Here is an 18,354-nt window from a genome sequence, read left to right on the forward strand (position 1 = left end):
AAAAAAAAGAGCATCTACTTCTTTTTGACTGTTCACAATGACCTGGCCTCTGCCATGCTTGGCCTTGGCTTGTTAGTTTCCTGAATTCACCAGCGATTTACTCTCTGGTGGACGTGGTGAAATTAATCACTCTTTTTCATTTGGATGCAATCCTTAAGATTACAAAAAAACCCCCACTATTTTGTATTTATAATAGTGCAAGTAATGCAGCAAAATATTGCTGTTAGCAAATAAAACCTGACACCAGATTAGGTAAGATAACACTAGGCAGGCTTTAATGAAAACATCAAAAGAGAAGGGGTAAAGGTTTAGGAAGGAAATTCCAGAAACTAAACTTTGGCAGCCAAAGACAAAGTGAACAATGGTGGAAGGGTTTATATTTGGGGATGACCAAGAGGTCGAAACTCAGAATTGGAGGAGTCCAGACATCTCGGGTGGAAGATATCAAAGTTAAAGGTGACAGAGAATTCTGTAAACAAGGACGTTTTTAAATTCAGCTGTGAGTGAATGAGCAGTCAATGTGTTAGTGAGGACAAGGGTTGGGCTGGTGGGTGAACAACCTCTGGACGACAGAAACTTCGATTATGTTATTTGTAGACTGAGTTAAGTTGGACAGGTATGTATTGGAATTATCAGGTATTCAGGTAACAAAGACTTGGGAAACAAATTCCACAGAGGCGGGCTATTCTATTGGGTGGGTGGTCCATGTGATGGTTTGGATACGTGACCTTGAGGTCAAATATGACACACACACTATGACCAATCAGATTCAGCTGCTAACACTAGTTAGAAAGAGGGATGGAACCAGAGATTAAGGAGTCACAGCCAGCAGAGGGTATTTATGTAATACTTATAGTTTTCTTTAATCTGGTCCAATGAGATATCGGTTCATCATTACTGATGTGGGATAAGTAATCTGAGGTTTTAAAGACTGTGGAGGGTGTTGGAAGGAAGTGATGGTGACGTGGAGCTGGAGGATCCTGAATCTGATCCTGTTGTCTTGGAGCAGCAGCTAGATTGGGAACTAGGAGGGGTCCAGGACAACATCGGATTGATAAAAATGGCATCAGGTGACTGCAGACCCACCTGACTGGATGATGATGGACAGGCACTGAAGAATGGCACGGTCAGTCCAGGCAGAGACAGCAGGAGCACTAAGGGTGCCGGGAAAGGACTGATTACTATAACCAAAAAGGATTCATTATTTATTCTGATAGCATACGTTTCCATAAGGAAATGGGGAGAAGACACAACAGTAAAGAATGCGAGCAAGGAGTTCTAGGTATGAATTTTTAGATGTTATAGAAGATTCAAGAAGTGAGAGATAGAGGTTAAGATTATCTTTACTTGTCATGTGTATATACATCGAAACATACAGGGAAATGCATCATTGGCGTCAACAACCAAAACAGTCTGAATATGCTGGGAACAGCCTGCAAGCGTCCCCACGCTTCTAGCATCACATAGCTTACCCACACGTCGTTGGAATAAGGGAGGAAATGAGCGCCTAGAGGAAACCCACGTACAAGGACATACAGACTCCTTACAGACACTGTTCCACTTACAGGGCAGAAAGGGAGGTTGGGTGCTCAAACAGGTGGAGGGCACGACAAAGTCAGAGAGGGCATAAAGGGGAAATGGAACAGTGATCTCATTCCATTTCTTGCCCTCGGTAGGTGTTCTGTAGTGACACAGGAGGTCTGTCCATATTTTACATCTAGAGCAGAAAACAAAATGCAGACCATTTTCTGAGAAGTACACCTGTAGGTCACAATTGGTTTGAATGCTCCTCGTCTGTCCTTGGGACGGTGCTGTTTCTGGCTTTGTATCGGGTTGGAGCAAATTCCTGTTTCAAGACCTGCAAAGGCTATTAGAAATTGATTTAAATTCACTTTGTTTAAATCTGCAATTATTTTATTCTCTTCTGTGTAAATATAAATTACAAGCATCTCATTCAGGTCAGCAGACTTTGTTCTGTCCATTTGGGCAGTCCTGTAACTTCATAATGATGGCACTTATTCAGCATTAGTAGCATAACCTTTGACAAAGTGTCTGTAGCTCACTTCAGAGGGCTTCTGACTGGGGTCTGTGACTCTTTAAAGGCTTTTGCTTTTTCTTTATCTTATAAAATTTTTCTCCAAGTCCACTTGAATATTCGGATTGGAATTTCAAAGCTACTTGGGCCTTAGTGGAAAGATTCCTGCCCAAGCCAGACCTGTGGAAGAGAGAAAGCTGTGAGTTGCAATTCTTTATTATTGACAAGTTGAGAGAATAAGAGACATAGCCAGCTTGGTGCAGCAAACTGTAAATATTGTTGGGTTGTGTGACTTGAACATCACTATAAAGATCATTGTTTACCAACTTCAGATCTGACACAAAGTCATATTTTACCATTTTACCAGTAACGTGTGCTGTGGATTTCCAGAAGGCATTTGATAACATACAATGTCAAAAGGTTATTGTTGGAAAATAGGTCCAAAAGGTTTTTTTTGATGCAGATGAAGATAAACATAGTAGACATACAGTATATATAGGGCAAAGAAGTGGCAAATGAATTACAATGTCGGAAAGTGTACGGTCATGCTCTTTGGTAGAAGAAATAAACAGGCAGACTATTACTTAAATGGGGAGAGAATTCAAAGTTCTGAGATGCAACGGGACTCATAGAAACATTTCAGATGTTGAAAGGCATGGACAGAGTGGATGTGGCAAAGTTGTTTCCCATGGTGGGGGAGTCTAGTACGAGAGGACATGACTTGAGGATTGCAGGGTGCCCATTCAGAACAGAGATGCGAAAAGATTTTTTTAGCCAGAGGGTGGTGAATCTATGGAATTTGTTGCCATGGGCGGTGATGGAGGCCAAATCATTGGGTGAATTTAAGGTAGAGATTGATAGGTATCTGAGTAGTCAGGGCATGAAAAGTTATGGTGGGGGGGGTGGGACTAAAGGGGAGATTGGATCAGCTCATGATGAAATGCCAGAGCAGACTCAATGGGCCGAATGGCCGACTTCTGCTCCTTTGTCTTATGGTCTGTATGCATGATTTAAGAGCCACTTAAGTACGGTTATGTAGCAGCTAGTGTTAACTCTATTAGGGTGCCAGCAACCCGAGTTCAATTCCACTGCAGTCTGCGAGGAGTTTGTATATTCTCCCTGTGACCATTGTTCCAGTTTCCTCCCACATTCGAAAGATGTATGGGTTAGTAAGTGGTGGACACCAGAAGCATGGCCTCCAGCACACCCTTGGACAATCATGCAAACAATGTAATTCACTGTATATCTTGATGTACATGTGACAAATAAACCAACCGTTGCATCTTCATTTGACTGGCAAAGTGTAGCAAGTGGAGTGATTAAGGGGTAAAATGCATGGACCCCAACTTTTACAATGTAAATAAATGTGGAAGCTCATCACTGAAGATATTTTTATTAAATTTGCTCCTGACAAAGTTAGTTAGTTGTGAAGTTGATGGAACAAAGTATATAAGCAGGTTAACAAGAAGGTGAAGGAGGATCTTGCAAATGCAAGATTACATGGAGTTTCCTCCATTTTTTAAAACTTTCTCCAAAAAGTAAAAACAAAATCATCCCAATAGTGAGAAATTTCTCCAGATGTGAAGAGATCTGGATGCCTTAGAGCATGATTTAGAAAAGGTTAGGTCTGCAGGTACAGTAAGCAATAAGGAAAGTTGACAGAACGATATATATTGTGACAGGGAGTGGGGGAACAGTTGTGTCAGATATATAGATGACTCCACATCTGGAATACTGTGAAAGGTATTGATCCCTTTGTTTAACAATCAGGTGTAAATGTGTTGGAAACAGTTCAGATAGGTAAACAGACAGGAAAGGATAGCCTGGCAAAGTCTGCATCTGATGGGATTTTGAAGCTTATGAGGGGATTTGATCGAAACATACCAGAGTCTGAGAGGTGGATGTGAAAAGGCTGTTTCCTCTTGTGGGAGAACCTGGACAGGTCACAATTTAAAAATAAGAAGCTCCCATTTAAAACAGATGAAGTGACATTTTCCACTTAGAGGGCTGTGAGTCTTTGAATATTTGCGAGACTGAGGTAGATAATCAAGGGAAGAAAGACTATGAAATTGATGGGTAGGAATATAAAAATAAAGATAAAATTAGCTTTCTTTGTCATATACAGTTGTAAGAAAAAGTTTGTGAATCCTTTGCAATTACCTGGTCTCCTGCATTATTTATTCATAAAATGTGGTCTGATCTTCATCTAAGGTACAATAATAGGCAAAAGTAATCTGCCTAAACTAATAATACACAAACAATTGTATTTCATCTTGTCAATACTGAGTACACAGATTAAACGATCACAGTCTAGGTTCAAAAAAGTATGTGACCCTCTGGGATAATACCTTCTACAAAAGCTATTTGGAGTCAGGTGTTCCAATCATTGAGGTGTGGGTTGCAGAGGTGAACTGTATTATAAAGACGACACACAAAATCAGGTTACTGACAGAGCTTGGGCTTCTGAAGAAAGATTTGCTTATATGCACCATGCCTTGATCAAAACAAGTTTCAGAGGACCTTAGAAAATGAATTGTAGAGATGCATGATGCTGGAAAAGGTTACAACAGAATTTCTAAAGACCCGAGTGTTCATCAGTCCACTGTAAGAGAAAGTGTCTGCAAATGGAGGAAATTCAATATGTTGCTACTCTCCCTAGGAGTGGGCATCCTGCAAAGATCACACTAAGAGCACAACGTGCAGTGCTGAAGGAGACAAAAAAGAACGCAAGGGTAACAGCAAAAGTCTTGCAGAGATCTCTAGAACTTGCTAAAGTCTCTGCTCATGTGTCCACTTTAAAAAAAATTGAACAGGAATGGCGTTCATGGAAGGACACACAGAGGATGCCGCTGCTCTCAACAAAAAACTGCTGCTGTCTCAAGTTCGCGAAAGACCACCTGGATGTTCCACAATGCTTCTGGGACAGTGTTCTGAGGACAGATGAGACAAAAGTTGAACTTTCTGGCAGAAATGCACACTGATACGTTTGGAGGGAAAAGGGCACTGCACACCAACACCAAAACCTCATCCCAACTGTGAAGGATGATGGAAGGAGCATCATGGTTTGGGGCTGCTTTGCTGCCTCAGGGCCTGCTTGCTATCGTTGAGGGAACAATGAATTCAAAAATTGTATCAAGGCATTTTACAGGAGAATGTCAGGGTAGCAGTCTGTCACCCAAAGGTTAATAGAAGTTGGACGAGGCAACAAAACAGTGATCTGAAACACAAGAGTAAATCAACAACAGAATGGTTTAAAAAGAAGAACATTCCAGTTTTTGAATTGCCAAGTTGGAGTACAGACCTTAATTGAAATGCTGTGTCAAGACCTGACGAGGGCTGTTTATGCAAGGTATCCCAGAAATATTGATGAACTGAAAGAGTTTCATATGGAGAAATGGTCTAAGACTCCTCCTCGCGGTTGTGGAAGTTTGATCAGCAACTACAGGAAATGTCTGGTGGAGCTTATTGCTGCTACAGGAGGTTCTATCAGTTATTAACTACAGGGGCTCACATATTTTTTCCAGCCTGGACTGTATGATTAAACAAAGTGTTCAATAAAGACATGAAAAGTACAATTGTTTGTGTGTTATTAGTTTAGGCAGATTGCATTTGTCTATTATTGTGACTTAGCTGAAGATGAGACCACATTTTATGAGTAATTAATGTGGAAAGCAAGTGATTGCAAAGAGTTCAGGAAAATGCATCATTTGTTTCAACTCAAATCAGCTAGAATTGTGATAAGCAGCCCACAGTATTGTCACACTTCCGATGCCAATGTAGCATGCCCGTAACTCACTAACCCGAACCCTGATGCGGGAGGAAACTGCAGACCCGGTGGAGTTGGCATTACATTTGGATTAGTCACGATCATATTGAATGGCTGAGCAGACAAAAGCAGCTGAGGAGCTTCCTCCTGTTCATAATCTGTTATGTTCATTCTTAAAAATTTAGCAAAATTTCAAGTTTTAAAATTGTCTAATACATACTTGCTCTTCCATACATCATACATATATCCAGAGCTCCAGTCCCAAACCTACATTAGATATTTATGCACAACCACCTAAAAGATTAGAAAAAAAACATCCTGCTCTTTTATATTTTGTCCCATAAGAGACAAAAATATGGGTGGAGCAAACTTCTGGGCTCAGTCTTCAAATTAAGTGAAGTTCAGGGTGGAACATAAGAATTTTGCTTGCATCCATTATTCATATACAGTATCTTAAAAAATAAATACATTTGGGAAATTTGTTTTTGAAGGAAGCCGTAGAAATATTGGAAAGCAGTGGTGTTTCAGAGTGGAGGAGGAGAGTGGGACTTGGTAGGGAGAACAGGCTGTAATTTGAAAGCTTTAAAGAATAATATTTACTTTAAGGGGATGATTCTTCGTATGTGGATGGTCTTGCATAGTGAAAGGACATTTCCCATGAGTTCCTTGGTGCATGCATTGCAATGCTTATTTTTAATTATACTATAGAAGACTGGCTGTGAGGAATTTAGTTAAAAAAAAAATCAACAGACTGAGTTTGTCAAAGGCGGGGAATTAAATAGCACTAGCCTTTCTCGGTTATGTGGACTGCACTGGAGATAGGAATGTTATGTATAAAAATTACCACTTCTGAAAGACATTCTGAAATCCTTATACTTGCTTTGTATAGTCCTGGCCCTAATATCTGAATTAGCCTTTTTCACTCACAAGAAAGGTTTCAAAATAAAGCCTTTGAACTGTTGCAGTGCAAGAACATTTTGTAAGACAGCAAGGACATGAAGTCGCCTTAAACATTCTGGTTACTGATCTGACACATAAAAGAGGTTGGTACTTAATCAATTGTTACCCTGATAGCAACAGAGAAAGAATAATGTAGGCACAGCTTAGCTCTCTGACCCATCATATTGAGTTACTGAAGGAATAAAGGCCTTCTTTATAAACAAAAAAGAGATGGGATTCCTTTAGTACCAACTTCTGTGGGCTGTGCAACAGAGATCAATGTTAGAGGACATGCAACATGACTTTTACTGGAAAAAAAACACCCATTTGTGGAACACAGCCAAGGTTCACTCAGCAACAAACATCTTATTTAAGAAACTAGGGAAGATGTCCCTGTAAATAAAATATCTTCAGCTCAGAATGATCGTATGTACAGAGTGCATTCTTAAACAGCAAGTAAAGCTATTCCTGAACACGAGAAAATCTGCAGATGCTGGAAATGCAAAGCAACACACACAAAATGCTGGAGGAACTCAGCAGGCTGCGCAGCATCTATGGAAAAGAGTAAACAGTCGACATTTTGGGCCGAGACCCTTTATCAGGATGAAAGGGTCTCGGGCAGAAACGTCAACTCTTTACTCTTTTCTGTAGATGCTACCTGACCTGTTGAGTTCCTCTAGTGTTTTGTGTGTTTGTGAAATTTCTTGCCTCCAACATTTACACAATGCATTACTCCTTAATATTTTATCTCATTAAGTTATGGGGCAAATCCATGCATTGAATATCACCCAGACTCTTCAGTAACATTCGAAACACCTTCTTGCCCAAAGTCATACCTTAGAAACACTACAGTCGGCACTCACTCATGACCACTTGCTGGGACGGGTTCTTGTAATTGATAAGCTCAACCTTTGTGGAAAATAAGACTGCGGAAGCCCATAAAAATTAGCTTTACTTATCACACATCAATGGAAAGACAGCAAAATGCGTCATTTCTGCATCAGATCAAATCAGTGAGGATTGTGCTGGGAGAAGCTCACAAGTCTCGCCAACATAGTGTGCCCAGAACTTACTAACTTTAACCATACATATTTGGAATGTGAGAGGAAATTGGAGCGGCCGGTGGAAATATATGTGGCCGCAGGGAGAATGTACAAACTCTTTACAGTCAGCAGTGGGGAAGTGAACCCTGATTGGTGACCGCTAGTGGTGTAAAGCAATGTGCTAACGGCTACGCAACTGTGCAGCTAACGTTCAGCTGACAACAGCCTGACTCGTCAAATCAATGACAACAGCTGTATGAGGCCAGTGTAACTTGTATAATAGCTGCTCCACTTTGCACATTCTGATTTGCTCCAGTTTTGTACACATAGAATCTAAAGAAGTAACGTTCATAAGATCATTCAAGCAAAGAGTGATGGAAACACCCTGAATACTCTTTCCTTTTGAAACAGTACATCTGATGAGCACCTTACTGTAATCACTGGGACTCAATTATAGCCTTGTTCCTGTGTTGTTCCTCCTTGTGTTCTGAGTAATGGCCCAGGTGACAAGCTAGCAAATGATTGGCTGCTTAATCACCTTATTAGGACAGGCCCAGTCTGTAATTAGTAGCTGGAAGAGTGTAGCGCACCAAAAGACCTCATCAAACTCACACACACCTTCAATTAGGCCACAGACCTCTCTGATAAACAGGTCATTAGCACACTACTATAGGCAAGGAGTGGGAAGGTGCATCCTGAAAGAGAAAACAAATGATGCTCTTTGTTTTGAGTTTTACATTATTAGACAGATTAATGCAGTTGCTAAATTGCACTGATTTAATTTACCTACATCTTTCTTTGAGAGTCATTGGATTTCCAAAAAAAAAAGCTGTCTTTCCTTTCCCTTTAGAGATCTTCCCTTTCAGTCAATGGAAATCATATCAGCCAAAGCAGAAGAAATAAGAGAAATTTGAGAATAAGAGGTCAGTTATTTAAAACAGAGTTGAGGAAGAGCTTCTTCTCCCAGAGAGTTGTGGAGGTGTGGAATGCACTGCCTCGGAAGACGGTGGAGGCCAATTCTCTGGATGCTTTCAAGAAGGAGCTGGATAGATATCTGATGGATAGGGGAATCAAGGGATATGGGGACAAGGCAGGGACTGGGTATTGATAGTGAATGATCAGCCATGATCTCAGAATGGCGGTGCAGACTCGAGGGGCCGAATGGTCTACTTCTGCACCTATTGTCTATTGTCTAAATATTAAGTAAACTGGGAAAATGGTTCACTGAGATGATGGCACTAGGTTAAGAGCAATCAACACCAGCCAAATGTACTGTGGGATTAATTGACAAAACACTGACCATTTCGATTGCAAACACCGAACATAAGAAATAGGGGCAGGCGTAAGTCATCTGGCCTGTCAAACCTGCTTTGCCATTCAATAAGATCACAGCTGATCTGGTCATGGACTCAATCACCGCCTCTACCTGCCTTTTCCCCATAACCCTCAATTCCCCTACTATACAAAAATCTATCCAACCTTGAATTAAATATATTTACTGAGGTAGCCTCCACTGCTTCATTGGGCAGAGAACACAGATTCACCACTCTCTGGGAAAAGCACTTCGTACAACTCCATCCTAAATCTACTTACCTGAATCTTGAGGCTCTGTCCCCCAATTCTAGTCTCACCTACCAATGCAAACTACTTTCCTGCCTCTATCTTATCTATCCCCTTCATAATTTTATATGTTTCTATAAGATCTACTCTCATTCTTCTGAACTCCAGTGAGTACAGTCCCAGGTGACTCAATCTCTCCTCAACTCTCTGGAATCAACCTGGGGAACCTCCTCTGCACTGTCTTCAAAGCCAGTATACCCTTCCTCAAGAAAGGAGACCAGAACTCCTCGTACAGCCTCACCAGTACCCTGTACAGATGCAGCATAACATCACTGCTCTTAAATTCAATCTCCCTAGTAATGAAGGCCAACATCTCATTTGCCTTCTTAATAGCCTGCTGCACCTGCAAATCAATCTTTTGTGATTCATGCAGAACCACTCCCAAGTCCCTCTGTACAGCAGCATGCTACAATTTTTTACCATTTAATAATCTGCTCTTCCATTTTTCCTTTCAAAATGGATGACCTCACAGTTACCAACATTGTACTCCATCTGTCACACCTTTGCCCACTCACTTAACCTACCTACATCTCTCTGCAGACTCTCCACATCTTCCGCACAATTTACTTTTCTATTCAATTTAGTATCAATTTAGCAAACTTAGATACACTACACTTGGTCCCCTCTTCCAGATTGTTAAGGTATATGGTGAACAGTTGTGGGCCCAGCACCGGCCCCTTGGCACACCGCTCACCGTTGATTGCCAACCAGAGTAACACAAGTGTATCCCAACTCTCTGCTTTCTATTAGTTAACCAATCCTCTATTTATGCTAATACATCACCCCCAACTCTATGCATCTTTATCTTGTGGATAAATCTTTCATGTGGCACCTTATTGAATGCCTTCTGGAAATTCAAGTAAGTAATGCCCAGCTGTTCCCCTCTATCCACTGCGCTTGTTATATCCCCAAAGAACTCCAGTAAGTTTGTCAAACAGGAGTTGCCTTTGCTGAATCCATGCTGCATCTGTCTAATTGATTAATTTCTTTCCAAAAGCCTTGCTATTTCTTCTTTAATGATAGTTTCAAGCAGTTTCCCAAATACAGATGTTAAACCATCTGGCCTATAGTTACCTGCCTTTTGCCTACATCCTTTTCTTTTTAAAAACAGTGTTCAGTGTTTGATACAATACCAGTTTGTAATATACAGTGGATTCTGGTTAATTAAGCCATCAGTTAAATGGGGCAACTGCTTATTTGGAACAACTCTTAAAGGACAAAAAACTAATTGATAAAATAGCCAGAATTCTCTTCATTTATTTGGGACACTATGCCGCTTAATTGGGGCAGGAAACAGTTGCTGAAACTTTCCAACTAGCTTCAGTTGTGTGTTCACGTGTGTTGTTGTAGACACTACACTGTGCTTAGAGCAAACCACTTTTAAAAAGTGTCAGTTGCATGCATTTATGTTCAAAAAGCAGTGATTTTCATCACTGATAGTTGGTGAGAAACAAGCAGCAAGAAAATTCAGAACTGTTTTGCTCACCACAATTTCAAGAGATGGGAGTGAAAATGAAACTATTTCACTACTTCAGCAAGTTAGAAACTATGTAGAATTTAAAGGTATTGACAATCATCTTTAATGCTACAATGAAAACAAAAATTTGGATGATGCAATAATCAAAAGCACTGTATGAATGCAGTCCAGTATCTACACTGGGTGTCTGTGCTGACTTTGTTCATTTATAGCAGGTATTCTCAACCTTTTCTATGACATGTCTCCCATCCACTCCATAATGTACTGGTTAGGCACAGGAGCACATTCAGCCAGAGACTCATTCCACCGAGATGCAACACTGAGCGTCATAGGAAGTCATTCCCGCCTGTGGCCATCAAACTTTACAACTCCTCCCTCGGAGTGTCAGACACCCTGAGCCAATAGTCTGGTCCTGGACTTATTTCCACCGGGCATGATTAACTTATTATTATTATTATTATTTAACTATTTATGGTTTTATATTGCTATATTTCTACACTATTCTTGGTTGGTGCGGCTGTAACGAAACCCAATTTCCCTCCGGATCAATAAAGTATGTCTGTCTGTAATCAGAATCTACTGTATATGTTCTCCCTGTAACTGTGTGGGTTTCCTCCGGGTGCTCCAGTTTCCTCCCACATTCCAAAAGACATACAGTTGGGATTAGAATTAGTAAGTTGTGGGCATGTTACATTGGCACTGGAAACATGGCAACACTTGTGGGCTTCCCTCAGCATAGTCCTTGGACTGTGTTGGCCATTTGCAAAATGCATTACACTGTATGTTTCACTGTGTTGATGTGCATGTGACAAATAAGGCTCCATTAGGCAAAGTCCAGAACCCCACAATCTGCTGAGTGATGTTTCTTCCTGATCACTCTTCATTTATCTCTAAGAATTATTTTACACCTGTACTTCCTGGTTATTGCCACACCTTCTAGAAGAAAGAGGTTCTCCCTATTTATTTAATATTGGCCTCTTATTATTTTATACACACAATAAAGGAGGCTGGACAGGTGTATGTAGAACTCAAGCTGTCATCTAACTATGGAGTACAATTTTCCCCCCACTCTTATAAACATGAGAGATTTTGAAGATGCTGGAAATCCAAAGATGCACAAAATGCTGGAGGAAATCAGCAGGTCTACAGAAATGAATAAAAAGTTTACGTGCCTGAATTCCTCTAGCATTGTGTTAGTACCCTATTCCTACATTCAATGCCTTGGATAATTAAATAAAGGACCCTCCATGCCTTTTTAAACCAGCCGTTAGATCTATTCTGTTATGGTTAAGGATGTTTGGACATTCAGTCCAAAGTCCTTTTCTTCCACACCCTAGAATTCCCTTCCCTTGTTGCATCTCCCCAGTCTTTTCCAGATTGAACTGTATTGCTTTTCTAGTTAATACAGAAACATGTCCTGTATTATACTTTGATTCCTCATAACTGGTGCTATAAGGAGTGGAATCAAGCAAGAGCACGACAATGATAAATATTTTCAAGCAAAATCACCATTTGGAAATCCTCCTATGCTGTCTGACGCAAGTCAGTAGAGACCAAAGACATAGGAGCAGAATTAGGCCATTTGTCCCATCGAGTTTGCACCACCATTTCATCATGACCAATCCAATTTTTCTCTCAGCCCCAATCTTGCGCCTTCTCTCTGTATCCCTTCCTGCCCCGACCAATCACAAACTAACAACTTCTGCCTTAATATACATAAAGACTTGACCTCCACCGCTACCTGTGGCAATGAATTCCACAGAATCACTACTCTTTTGCTAAAGAAATCCCTCCAGCAGTACAATGAAATACATTGTACTTTAGATTAGTGCAATCAATATATCCATCTGCTTTCCCATTCTGTTTTGAAAGTGGGAACCATACTTGCTGCAAATTGGCTCTTCTTTACCAACTGATTGAGACTTTAAATCAACATGTTAACTCTGAAAGTTGATGATGCAACTTATTTATAGAACATCATAGTTATAAATCTACCCAAGCCCAGATACTTCAAGTTACTTTCCAAAGACTTCATTCTAGCAGTGCTGAGTTCAGCAAGACACAATTCGGCCGTGCTGTAATGTATCTAGTCACTAGGTCATATTCACCAGCCTTGGCTCCCCCATACTTCACATTAGAACAAGTAAAGCAGATGCAGTAACAAGCCATTCAGCCCCTCACACCTGTTCTACCATCCAATAAGATCTCGCTGATCTTTGATCTCAGCCATTTTCCAGCAATAATCCCAGCTGCAAAAACTTAAGTCCACTAGTTCTGCATCCTGGGCAGAAAGTTTCAAAGATTCACTGTCCCTTGAGTTAAGAAATTTCTTCTCCTCTTTGTCCGGAGTGGACTTCCTCTTATCTTTGAAACTGTAACTCCTGATCCTAGACACCTGAGACAGGGAAATATTAACTCCTCACGGCTCAGATCGAGCCCCTCAAGAATTTTGATGCATTAAAGGCATTTTAAACACAAGAATTCAGTGGCCCAGTCTGCTTGATCATTCTTCATGTGACAAACTTAGCACTTCAGGAATTAACCTGACAACATACAGGGAGACCAGACCAGCAGATGCAGTCTCACCAGGGCCCTATATACTTCGAGTAAGGTTTTGCTACTCTTACACTCAAATCCATTGCCCTGGCCCTACCTCATCTCAAAGCACGGCAGCTGTTTCTCAAATACATCAGTAGGTCTTTTATTTGTGGCCATCATTACAATCAATGTGGATTGGGGGTAGAGGTACCAAAAAAAAGGGAGAAGGTTTCAAGTGAGTGGAAGGAATTTTAAATAGGATTTGAGGGAGAGTACCGATGAAGGATTTCCTGCACAGATGATGCCTAACCTGCTGAGATCCCCCATCATGCGTATGCTGCTTAGAGGGAAAAGTACTTCTTTTAAACCCACAGAGTGGTTGATATCTGGAATGCACTGTCAAAGGAAATGATGGAATTCAATACAATCACTGTGTTTTTGAGATAATTAAATATCTCTTGGGCCCAATAAAATTGGGGTGGCATGCTAGCGTAATGCTATTACAGAACCGCTGTGCGTAAGGAGTTTACATGTTCTCCCCATGACTGCACAGGTTTCCTCAGGTGCTCTGGTTTCCTCCCACGTTCCAAAGATGTATGGGCTAGTAGGTGCATTGGTCACATGGGTGTAATTGTGCAGCGATGGCTCGTTGGGCTGGAAGGGCCTATTACTGTGCTGTATCTCTAAATAAAATATTTAGACAAGCACTTAAATAGGCAGGGCATAGATGTATGTGAACTAATGGGGGCAAAAGGGATTAGTGTCGTTGGGCAAGGGAGTCAAAATGGATGTGGTGGGTACTGTACAACTCTGTTTCTGTTTATTCTCATGGTGATAAAAGTTGCCCAAGTGCAAAATGTAAAGACAGGCAATTCATTAATTAATTGGGGTAGAAAGTCATATGTTTTCTCTTGCTGAGCCACCACTTCTACAACACATGTACAATACCTATGACAGTGAATGGATAAACAGTACTCCATAATACGACTGAAGGACAGCGCTAGACAGCCACTTAAAAATTTGACAATGCAATACAATAACTTAAACATGCAGAATCAGAAGAGATTTAATATCACCAGCATCTGTTGTGAAATTTGTTGTTCTGTGGCAGCAGTATATTGCAATACATAATAATAGAAGTTATAAATTACAGTAAGTATAAAAATAAATAAATAAATAAATAGTGCAAAAATGGGAAAATACCAAGGAAGTGTTCATGGACCATTCAGAAATCTGACGTCAGAGGGGTAGAAGCTGTTCCTGAAACATTGAGTGTGTGTCTTCAGGCTCCTGTACCTCCTCCCTGATGGTAGCAATGAGAAAAGGGCATTCCTGGGTGATGGGGTGAATAGCACGTTGTAATTGCTCTTTCACTCGTGACAGACCAAGGTCACTCGTGGCTGCAGATTCACTGACAGAAAGGTAAAGTATTCTAATTTGAGATTCTCCCTCCAGTGGATGGTCTGACTGAAAACTCCTCCCAAAAGCCAAACACGAACAATTAAAATCCTACACAAATCAGGTTAGAATTTTGTTCAGAACAGAATAGTTACCAGGCATCACAGGGTTAAAGGCAACAGCAAACTGTGTAATCCTGTAATACATTGGTGTCCCTTCTTGTTACGGAGCATCCCATTGCACTAACAACAGTCAGTGCATTATTACTGAGGATCAAAGCCCCCAACCCTGTCTCACATGCTCTTTATCAGTTAATCACTCTATTCATCTCTGAATAATCACCCTGCTAAATCCTCTCCCTATCTCCCAACACATGGGTATTTGATTCCTGATGGCCATCTGCCGGTAAAGGTCAAGCAACAGAATACAGCCTCTTGCCCCAGTGGTTTCTCTGGGGATGTCTGGTCCCTGTCAGTACTTTCTTCTCAGCACTACAGACACATTGGTAAATGCTGCAAGTGAATTAAACTTAAAAGACAATTAAGGAATCAAGGTGATGTCACCTTGTGAAATTGGTGAAAATGCATTCAGTGTAATTGTTATCACTAATATAATGCAGTGGGGATAATTTGATTCTTCTTGTATATTCATAGGATAAGTGAAGTGCTCAAAACACAGAATGTAAAAGCAGTCAATTTACTGATCAAGGCACTGAATCAACTGTTAATCTTTATAGATTCTAGTTCTTTCAAGCAGCACCACTGGTTACACAGCTACACAAAATAATTTTGTTATTTTAATAACATGACAGATCTTTAGATGACATGTTCAGTTTATGGCAGAGCAGATTTTCCAATTGCAGTGTTATTTTCAGTTTTAAAAGCCACGTCCGCAAATCTGGCTTTTAAAGCTTAAATTCTGAACGTTCCTTTCACAACCGAGCCATTTCTTTGCCTATTCTACCTGTGGACCCTGACTCTTTTCCCAGGTCTCTTAATTAAAATAAAATTCTCACCATCTTTCCAGCCAGAACATTGCATACGTAAAGAGTTAGTTAATGGATCCCAGTTACATGTGGAAAGAAAGCAAAATGATTGTCAGAGTCTATGATGAGAATTACCTGAAAATTGTTTCATCATCTAACTGCTGACCTGAATACACGGGGAGTGTCAGGAGTGAGTACTATTCATTTACCACCGGTAGATGCCACTAATAGAACCTATAAATATATGCACAAGTGACATCAAAGGGCTGAAAGCAGGTGAAACACAGCATTTGTTCTCTTCCCCCAAATGTTTCTCTATATCCACATTGGTAAAATATTTAATTTATTTAATTTAATTTCAGCTATTACAGGGATTTTACTTCTGTAACGAGTATTATGTTTTCGGTCTAACTTGACATATTACCTTCAGAATTGAAAAAAGTATGGAAAACCCCCGATCGGATCTTTCTCAGAAGATGTAGCCCCCTCATCCTTGAAAAACACAATCACGTTATGGACCAGTAGCAAAGCATGGTGCTGCCTTGCTTTGCTACGCTCTCACTTTTAAATGAGATTATGGGATAACTGGGCAGTCAAAGCTGCGGAGTCTGCATGGCTGTCATCAACACTGTTTTATGATGGACAGATGAGAGGCATACTTCCCCTGTGGCCCATGTTGTCGAGTTGGTCACTGCTTTGTCGTAAGGTCGAGGTGAGAATTCCCACAACTCATCCAACGCAGATGTAAATCTCACAGTCAGCCTTGGGCGTCTTATTGCTGAATTTTGTGTATGACAGCAACTAAGAAAATAATATTCCCAAAATACAAAATAGAACAGAAAGATGGATGATAATCTAATTACATTAATACTGTTTAGTATGTATTGGCAATTTTATCAGTTTGATTCCTTTCATCGTGAATAGGAACTATACTGTAGATGCTATTATGAATGGAAACTTTAAAGACAGTGCGTAAGCACACATATTAAGGCTTTGCCTTAGACACCACTTCTTAGCAAAAACATACATCATGGGAAAATATTAGAACATTTATCCCTATACTTTAAGAAGAAATACTTGAATTGATACTATGTCGATAAATCCAGGCCCTGAAACTGCTGCCAGTCACAGCATAACAGGCATGAAACTTGAAAGAAAGGCAACTACATGAGAAAATGGCTCCCCACTGTTCCTGTTGTAAAGATTATAGAATAACCCCTTGGGGATCTTTGCAACAGAGGGCGCACCATTCACAAACAGACAGCTAAATACAATCCGATCAGCTGAATGGGAGCCAGTTGGTCGCTTACACTAGCAGCAATCACCCTAAGCCACATTTGTTTTGTTCTTACTGTCCACTTTTGATCACCGATTTGCGTTCCTTGCTGGCTCTTTGCTACAAGTTTTTGTTCCATACAATTTGGACCACCTACTTCTCCACACCTTGTTCTAAATTCAGCCCATAGGAGGTGCAATTGATGTGAAGCAACATTTATGCTGACACTCCTCCTAGCAGATTAGTCAAGAATTTCTAAAATGCCCTGAAGAGTCAAGATATTCAACCAAACACTGGTAGAGTTTTAAATCTACTTGTCTTAACATTGCCTGACAGGCACTCCCTGATTATGTAACCGGACAGCTAAAATATAATTGTTAAAGGCCATAATTAAGATAGATATTGTGTGAGGTCTTCGTGTGTACTTTTTCATTGATTCTATTGCATTTCTTTATTCTACTGTAAATGCCTGCAAGAAAATGAATTGCAGGTTAGTATTTGGTGAATATACGCACTCTGATAATAAATTTACATCAGACTTTGAACTTTGATGAACATTCAAGAATAGTCAACTAATGCTAAATATTAGATGACTGAGTTGAATCAATGTGAAAACTGAATTCATAAAGAATAGTTCTATTCAACAGCTGGTTCACAACTGCATTGAGAAGGTTACATGATTTTCTACAGAATATTACAAGTTTGGTTAAGCTCACTTAAGTCTTCACTGGTGATTTTCACTCGACATATAACCCAGAGTCTCCAGCTTAGCTCCCGTTCCCTTCGATATTCTTATACAGCAATGAACTGTATAGATGGCATGTGACAATAATAAACAAATTTACCTAATCAGACCCACCCCCCAGTTTAGTTAACTTTCTCGGCTCTAGTGAAAATGACCTGATTTCTCACACCTCTGTTAGTGCCTGCTAACAATCCAGGAATATGTTCTGCTGCTTTTTGAGTGCTTTCACATCTTTCCCACATGGCATACAGATCTACACGACTCCAGCAAGGTAAAACAGGTCGCATATTCAACAACACTTGTTTGCTTTTATATTTTATGCCCAGAGGTCAAAACGAAGCATTTTGTTTGTCCATATCATAGTCTCATATACTCTCACCACCATCATACATAACTTGTGCATCTACTAGCCAGATTCCAACAATCCACTTTCCCATTTAAGATGTTTCTATCTGAGCAGAACCTTCTTTTGTATTCTAACATCCAAGTTTATATTTTTCTCTTCCCACCACTATCATCAAGGGAGGAGGTA

The 18,354-nt window shown here is 40.3% G+C and overlaps 1 protein-coding gene across 2 annotated transcripts in view; it reads right to left on the bottom strand.

Moving 5' to 3' along the window:
* Nucleotides 1-233: 233 nt before the first annotated feature.
* Nucleotides 234-18,354, bottom strand: part of ddx31 (DEAD (Asp-Glu-Ala-Asp) box polypeptide 31) — a 132,661-nt gene continuing 114,540 nt past the window's right edge. The window contains exon 19 of one of the 2 annotated variants that reach the window (XM_059993795.1): nucleotides 234-2,215. In XM_059993795.1, the coding sequence (XP_059849778.1) occupies nucleotides 2,175-2,215 (41 nt within the window). In that variant the 3' untranslated portion in view covers nucleotides 234-2,174. The remainder of the gene's footprint in view (nucleotides 2,216-18,354) is intronic. The other variant, XM_059993794.1, reaches the window with a different exon arrangement.

The sequence above is a fragment of the Hypanus sabinus genome, chromosome 18, assembly GCF_030144855.1.
Source record: "Hypanus sabinus isolate sHypSab1 chromosome 18, sHypSab1.hap1, whole genome shotgun sequence".
Classification (NCBI taxonomy): domain Eukaryota; kingdom Metazoa; phylum Chordata; class Chondrichthyes; order Myliobatiformes; family Dasyatidae; genus Hypanus; species Hypanus sabinus.